Raw genomic sequence first — 8,743 nt, 5'->3', positions numbered from 1 at the left:
TATATTTTTATTGATTTCAGAGGGAAAAGAAGAGGGAGAGAGAGATAGAAACATTCATGATGAGAGAGAATCATTGATTGGCTGCCTCCTGCATGTTCCCCCTATCACCCCCCAACGGGATTGAGTCTGTAACCCGTGCCTGTGCCCTGACTGGTATTTGAACTGGGTCCTTCTGATTCATAGGTCAATGTTCAACCACTGAGCACCACTGACTGGACTGAACTCACCTTCTATATGTTAGTTTCCCACCTTAATCTTAATGGTCCTGTCATCTCCTGCTGGACCCTCCTTTAAGTCAAACCCACCTGCCAGATTCCTGGAAACAGGGAGCCCATTGATATGGCCCACACAGATCCATCCATTACCTGGGTGCAGAGTGGGTTGGAGATGGGTGAGGGGTGGACTTGGGGATCCACCAGAAAAATCTCTTTCCTAATGGTTGGTTTATGGAATTATTTGACAAATATTACTGAGCTCCTGCTCTGTGTCATCACTGGGCTTAGAACCAGGACCCAAGAGTGGTGAGAGACAAAGACCCTTCCCCTATGGAGCTTCTGGTCCAGTGGGAGAGATGGAAAATGAGAAACTAAACTAAGTCACCAAGTAGTTGGGTGAAGAGTAGGCCTTATGGTTCCCAGCTACCACCGCAGCCTGTCCATGGCCACTTGTCAGGTGCAGAATGCTGCTTCCAGGGTTGGATGGCCCATGGGCAGCCCAATTGTGGCTGAGTGGGAGGGAAGAGGGCAGTGCTGTGCAGGCCACCCTGCTCCGCAGCAGCTCCTTAGGGTGGACACTGGTAGAGCGCAGGGCTGCAGGGAGCCACACCACTTTTCTGGCATCTGATGCTTACATACAGCGGCTGGAAAATCGGAATCTGGAAGGCTTATTTATGCTGGGATTCTGGCCCAAACAACATCTGGTGTGAAATGTTTCTCTCATTCTGCAAGTGTGATCAGCCTTGCCTTTCTATCACACATTAAAAAAAAAAAAAAGATATATATTTTATTGATTTTTTACAGGGAGGAAGAGAGAGAGATAGAGAGTTAGAAATATCAATGAGAGAGAATCACCCATCAGCTGCCTCTTGCACACCCGCTACTGGGGATGTGTCCACAACCAAGGTACATGCCCTTGACCAGAATCGAATCTGAGACCTTTCAATCCGCAGGCCGACGCTCTATCCACTGAGCCAAACCAGTTTCGGCTATCACACATTCTTTCACAGAATAATATCGTACGTGAAAGCCTGCCTTCGCAAATCTTACTTTATGGCTTCAGAGGACGCTTTCCAGTGAGCACCCAGCACTGCTTCTCTTTGTTACAAAAGGCTAGGTCACTTCATGTGCCATGAGGCCACAACAGACACTGGAAAAGCCATTTCTTATAGTGTTGTGCTTTCAGAAATGAGTACAGTCACCAGAATGACATGAAGGTTCCAAGTACCACATTTTATGCTAAAGCAAAAGCACTGTTAGTTAATCCAGGTCTCTTTCCAAACCCTGAAGACTATGACCATCTAATGGCCTATGACAAACCATTCACTTTTGATATGGAAGAAACCAGTGAAAACCAACAGCTTAAAGATGAGAAAGGAGTCTACTGTTTTGATATTTGTGCTTGACTGTGATTTATGTCCCAATGTATAATAGTAATATTACTGTTACCTTTGTTTCCTGTTAAAAAATAAAATAAAATGAACCACTGAGATCACGTCTGATAGAAGTAATTGCTTAAGGTGCAATAAATCATCATCATTATCATCATCATCATCATCAAATAAATACCATCATAAGCAAGACAGCAAACTGCCAAAATGTCATGATTCTATTTTTTAAAAAATCATGGTAAAATATAAATAGCATCAAACTTACCATCTTAACCATGTTAAGTGTACAGTTCAGTGGCATTAAGTACATTCACATTGTTGTGCAGCCCTCACCATCCATCTCCAGAACTTTTTCATCTTCCCAGACTGAAACTCTGCCCCATTAAACACTAGCTTCCTATATTCCAGGGATAGGGGGATAGAGACAAAGACCCTCCCCACAACCCCTAGTCCCTGGCCATTCCACTTTCTCTGAATCTGATTGCTCTAAGTGCCTCATATAAGTGGAATCACACAGTATTTGTCTTTTTGTATCTGGCTTATTTCATTCACCCAGCATAATGGCCTCATGGTTTATCCATGCTGTAGCAAGAGACATGATTCTAATTTCGACAGGAAAAATATCCTTACCTAAAAGTAATCCAACACGTTAGTGAAGGTTATGAATGGAATTTGTGTGAGTTTTTTTTTTTTTTCAATTTTTCAATTTCAGTTTACATTCAATATTATTCTGTATTAGTTTCAGATGTACAGTATAGTGATTAGGTGACAATCATGTACTTTAAGTCAAACCCATGTTCCCTGCATGTTCCCTCTATCACCCCAATATTATGCCAGTTCCATGCTGTTTTGATTACCATATCCTTGTAGTATATAGATTGGTATTATGTAGTGAGATACCTCCCATTTGTTCTTCTTTCTCAAGGTTGCTGTTGCAATTCCTCGACTTTTATGTTTCCACACAAATATTTGGATTATTTGTTCTAGTCCTGTGAAAAACTCCATTGGTATTTTGATAGGAATTGTGTTGAATTTATGGATTGCTTTGGGTAGTAAGGACATTTTAATGATATTAATTCTTCCTATCTATGAGGATAGTTTATGTTTCATTAATTGGTGTCTCCTTCAATGTCTTATAATTTTCTGAGTAGAGGTGTTTTACCTCCTTGGTTCAATTTATTTCTAGATATTTTATGTTATATTTGATGAAGTTATAAATGGGGTTGTTTTCTTAGTTTCACTTTCTGGTAGTTCATTATTGGTGCATAAAAATGGATTTGTGTGACTTTTTTTGTTTCCTTCTACACTTTATGCATTTTCCAAATTTTCTACAATAAACAGGTATTGCCTTGATCATAAAAACATCTTTAAAATGTCTGCCCCCTGTTCCGTGCTGCTGCTTTCTAGTGCTTCTCGCTCAGGCTCCCCAGCTCCTGCAGCTGCCACCAAGGACACACTGAGATCCTGCAGTGTGTTTCTCACTGCCTGTTTATTGGAATTTTATTTCTTTTAAAGTTGTCATGGCTAATTTTCTTTGCAGAAGTCCCCCTTTATCTATGGTTTTGTTTTTCTGCAGTTTCTGTTACCCATGGCTAACTGTGGTCTGAAAATAGTAAATGGAAAATTCCAGAAATAAACAATTCACATGTTTTACATTGTGCTCTGTTCTGAAGATCGTGATGGAACCGAGCTACCCCACTGTGCCCCAGTGTGAATCAGCCCTGTGTCTACCAGGTGGCCTGTCTACACTCCCTGCCCACGAATCACTTAGCAGCCGCCTGGGATATCACATTGACTGTCATGGCATCGCAATACTTGAGTTCAAGTACACTCATTTTATTTTTATTTTTTAAAGTACACTCACTTTACTTAATTTGGGCCCCAAACCATTCACATAGCTTTTATTACAGTACATTGTTATAATAGTTCTATTTTATTAATATTGTTAATCTCTTATTATGTCTAATTTATAAGATAAACAGGTGTGTGTGATTAGAAAAATAGTATACAAAGGACATCACTAGCAATCTGGGAATGTAACCTCCATAGGTAAGGGCGTGACTACTGTGTTTATTGTTCAAATTTATTTTTATTGAAATATAATTGACACATACACCACCGTGTCAATTTAAAGTGTACATTTGTTACATTTCAACATTGCAATGTGATTAAATGGTAATGTCAGTTAACACCTCTATCATATCACATACGGTAATTGTCATTTCTTTTTGTGATGGGGTCAATTGAGATCTAGTCTTTTAGCAACTCTGAAGTGTATAATACCGTGTGCAGTTGTCTATAATTACCATGCTGTGCATTAGACCTCCTTTTTTCCGTATCTGTTCATTTTTCTACTGCCGCTTCCAAGTGCCTGTCTAGAGGGAAGTCTCAGTAAGAAGAAGATTCAAACAGGAGAGTTGGTGAAGGTGTGGTGGTGGGATAAGAAAGCAGCATAGGAAGGTGCAGTAACCTGGAGCGAGCAGCACCTGGGAGCTGTTACCGGCTCTGAGCAGGAGCAGGAGGAGGAGGGAGCAGTTACTGCCTGAATCTGGAGAGGGCCACCTGCCAGGACCTGTGGTCTACAGTCCAGGGGCACAGCCATCTGCAGGGAGAATGGGAGGAGGGGCCTGAGGGCAACCTGCCCTGGCCTCACTCTCCTCTTCCTTCGGACCTCCCGCAAGTGTCTTCCTTTACCTCAACTCAGCCAGGACCAGAGCGTGAGGGAGCCTGACAAAGGGGTCCAAGTCCGAGGACCCAGAAGCAGGGGAGGAAGGAAAGTTTCCGGGGAGGCCATGGGAAAGGTCTCCAGTGTTATTTCTCATCAAGACAGAGCTCTCAGGCAGGGCTGTGCTTCCCTGCTCAGAACAATGTGGGGCACAAAACAGATGCTTGGAAATTTTATATAAATAGTCAGGGACTAGAAGGAGACTGATTTTTAAAAAAAATATATATATTTTATTGATTTTTTACAGAGAGGAAGAGAGAAGGATAGAGAGTTAGAAACATCTATGAGAGAGAATCATCTATCAGCTGCCTCCTGCACACCTTCTACTGGGGATGTACGCGCAACCAAGGTACATGCCCTTGACAGGAATCGAACCCGGGACCTTTCAGTCCGCAGGTCGATGCTCTATCCACTGAGCCAAACCAGTTTCGGCAATACTGATTTTTTAATTGTAAAGTACACATATCAAAACTTGCCATTGTAACGATTTCCCCAGCTTTATTGAGATACAGCTGACATATAACCCTGTGTAAGGTTAAGCATGTGATGATTTGTTACATTTATGTATTGCAAATGATTACCACCATAGCCATGATAACCACTTAAAAGTCACGGGTCAGTGGTAATAAGTACATTCATGATGTTGTGCGATCAACATCTGGTTCCAGAACGTTTTCATTGCCCCAAGAGGAATCTCCACATCCATCAGCAGTCGCTCTCCATTCCTTTCCCCCTTCAGCCCCTGACAATCCCTCCGCTGTGTTCTGTCTCTGTGGATTGACTTATCCTGAATGTCTTCTATCAGGGGTCTTCAAACTATGGCCCTCGGGCCACATGCAGCCCCCAGGGGAGTCTGATCCTGCCCGCCAGGTTTTTTGGGCAGTGAGCGCAGCCAAGGTGTTACAGTAGGAATTAGTAGTTCATATAGTCCGGCCCTCCAGCTCTCTGAGGGACCGTGATCTGGCCCCCACTTTAAAAAGTTTGAGGACCCCTGGAACCCAGGCTGAATCTGGAGGGAAATGAACGCATCCCCTCATCTTTGACTCTCCTCTCCTTTTCTCCCCTGAACTTGTGCCCGTGGTTTCAGTCACGTCACTTGCGTATCGGGCCACTCTGGCCTTTCTCTCTCCCTTCTCCTCTGCTCCCTTTGGGGCCCTGGGAACGATGGGGAACCTGACAGCTGATAATGAGACTCCCTCTCCCTTAATGACTCTGGGGGCTGCAGGGATGCCTCAGGCCAATGCTGCCCTAATTAATTAATTAATAGGGAGCACTTCCCACAGAGGATTAGCCTGGATTCCTCCTGTCTCAGGCTCCTCTTGGCTTAGGCCCTGTTCAGGCCCCACCCCTCAGACAGGGCAGTCATCTGGGACAGCCTGGGGATGCTCCATCCTAACGCTGGGCCAGAGCTGGAGCCGCTGGTCAGAGTGGGCCTGAGGCAGGCTCAAGCTCTGGCTCAACAATGAGGGCTGTGAGCCCCTTTTGCACCTGTGAATGGAGCCAGTGGCCTTTCCCTTATGGAGAGAACGAGACACTTCCAGAGCCAGGGGGAGGGGGAGAGTGGGCATCCCTTTGGGTGTATCTGTAATTTCAAAAGACTGAAATATGTCAGGTCCTTTTTATCATTTATTTATTTACTAGAGGCCTGGTGCACAACATTTGTGCACTGGGTGGGGGATGTCCTTCGGCTCGGCCTGCGCCCTTTAGCAGTAAGGAAGCCCTTGGAGGATGTCCAACTGATGCCCATGGGAGTGGGCCTGAGCCATCAGTCAGACATCCTTAGTGCTGCCACAGAGGCGGGACGCTGCACTCACCAGCCATCAGCCCAGCTGTGACTGAGCAGCACTACCCCTGTGGGAGTGCACTGACCACCAAGGGGCAGCTCCTGCATTGGGCGTCTGCCCCCTCATGGTGAGTGTGCATCATAGCGACTGGTCGTTCTGATGTTCAGTCAATTTGCATATTACCCTTTTATTATATAGAGTTATATAAGATTTTTATCTTTTAAAAAACTATTTTCAATTATAGTTCAGATTCTTATTTTCTTTTTTAAAAACATATTTTATTGATTTTTTACGGAGAGGAAAAGAGAGGGATAGAAAGTTAGAAACATCGATGAGAGAGGAACATCAGTTGCTCCCTGCACCCCCCCCCACTTGGGATGTGCCCACAACCAAGGTACATGCCCTTGACTGGAATCGAACCTGGGACCTTTCAGTCCGAAGGCTGATGCTTTATCCACTGAGCCAAACCGGTTTCGGCAGATTCTTTTTTTCTTTATGAGTCATTCTTTGGAGATAAAAAAGATAAATCATATTTCAATGTCAATGGAACCCTGCCCTCAATAAAACTAATGCAGAAATCAGTGATGATCTTTCAAAACTTTAAAAAAATACTAAAGTAGGTACAGAGTATTCAGTGCATTGATAGAGTAGGTTCTGCTTAGTCCTGTTGTTTATCCTTGGGTTTGGGGTTGTTTCCAATTTTTTAACATAGTGAATAAAGGTATTATGTACATCCTTGAAAAAAAAATCAGTGGTGAGCTAAATATAAAAATTTAAAGACAGAATCTGTGAGTGTTGAACCAAGTTATATGGTAGAAGCAAAAGAAAAATCAGGAATGCTGATCCTGTCCTTTTTTTGGGAAATGTAGACATTTTGTTAACTGGATATTTTGCATTCATTTTGGATATTGAATAATGAAATGTGTTAAGATTTGGGAGATCTTTGTAATTCAGTGAACTAATATTTTTTGAATGACTCATGCATGATGTTTCAAAATCATGCATGGGTAAGGATGTATTCAATGGGCTTTAATGTTAACTTAAAAAGTGCAAAACTTCACTGATAATGCAGATCCCACTTTGCAACTATCCTTTAAGAAATTAAAATGTGTTGCGTTTTGGTGCAGTCTCAGAGAATAGTCACAATGACCTGGAAAACTGAGCAAAATACTCTTTCCTTTTAAAATTACCTGTTAGTGGGAGATTGCATTTTCTTAAAATACTTCAATCAAAAAAAAAAAAAAACCCGCAGATTCAATGCACAAGATACATTGAATTCTCGTGATTCATGGTAATTTTGTTCTGGAAAGTTTTGCAAATAGTGAATTAGTGGATAAACCGTTGTTCCTGGGGAGATAGACTGGGTGAGGTTGCTTCGAGCCTCTGCTCACATTTTTGTCAATCCGTCAACAACCAATCAATACCTGACTGTTTTACAAACACGTTTCTGTTTAAAGACACCAATTTAATATGGTGTCTATGATAATATGTAAATATCTCTATGTAATTCATTGACATTGAATCCACAGCCAAAAGCATTATAACTCATGCCTGAATGAAGCTTATCTAATACGCATTTTCTCCGTGGCTCACATCACAGCCGCTTTCTCCTTCTTCTTCTTCTTCTTCTTCTTCTTCTTCTTCTTCTTCTTTTAAATATATTTTATTGATTTTCTTCTAAAAAAGATAAATCACACACACACACACACACACACACATATATATATATATATATATATATATATATATATATTTTACAGAGAGGAAGGGAGAGGGACAGAGAGCTAGAAGCATTGATGAGAGAGAAACATCGATCAGCTGCCTACTGCACACCTCCTGCAGGGGATGTGCCCTTGACCGGAATCGAACCTGGAGCCCGTCAGTCCACAGGCCAACGCTCTATCCACTGAGTCAAACCGGTTAGGGCACATCACAGCCTTCTTATGCTGACAAACAGTAGACAGCAGTTCAGCACTATGCCTGGGAGCCATTTTAAAATGTACAAAAATGAGAAAAACGTGGCATCAACTGGACATGGGAAGGCTGTCTTTCATAGTAAGACAGCGGTCCAAGAAGGCAGAGCATACATAGCCTTGTTCAACCGCAGCTGGGAACACACCTGTTGGCCAGTTCACATTTCGCACTGCCCTGAGCAAGCTCGCTAATGACCACAGAAGGGCCACGAGCATTGATTTTGGGTTACAAACACGTTTACTCGAGTGGGTGGATGTGCTACTGTGGAGTCTGCCTGTGATCAAGATCAACTGTATGAACACCCACTTTCTTTTTAATAAGCTGGACATCAAAGCCGTTTGCAAAAGTGTGAACCATTGCCCCTCTTCTCACTAACTTTTTTCTTGTTTTGGAAAATGCTACTTTTCATAAAATATGCTTTTTATGTGAAAATGAATAAATACATATTTAAAAACCATCAGCTTTAATTTTTAATACAGTAATGATTGGTATAACTCATATAGGTGCATATTCTTTGGAGTCCTCCAGGATTGTATTATTTTATATACATTTTAAAATTAAATGTTGGCATGTAATATTATATTAGCTTCAGGTGTACAACATAGTGACTCAACATTTAAAAACCTTATGATGTAATTGACCACCACAATAAGC

General features: G+C 42.2%; 1 protein-coding gene across 1 annotated transcript; it reads left to right on the top strand.

Moving 5' to 3' along the window:
• Nucleotides 1–627: 627 nt before the first annotated feature.
• Nucleotides 628–1,621, top strand: LOC311623377 (transmembrane protein 70, mitochondrial-like; the record flags this gene model as incomplete). The annotated part of the gene is made up of 3 exons (XM_084885371.1): nt 628–667; nt 857–968; nt 1,402–1,621. 3 exons carry the CDS (start codon nt 628–630, stop codon nt 1,619–1,621), a joined length of 372 nt encoding a protein of 123 aa, XP_084741497.1.
• Between the last annotated feature and the right edge of the window lie 7,122 nt (nt 1,622–8,743).

This window comes from Pipistrellus hanaki (assembly GCF_964339955.1).
Source record: "Pipistrellus hanaki genome assembly, chromosome: 5".
Lineage (NCBI taxonomy): Eukaryota > Metazoa > Chordata > Mammalia > Chiroptera > Vespertilionidae > Pipistrellus > Pipistrellus hanaki.
Note: the sequence above shows the minus strand (reverse complement) of the source record. Positions and strands in the feature narration are given on the sequence as shown.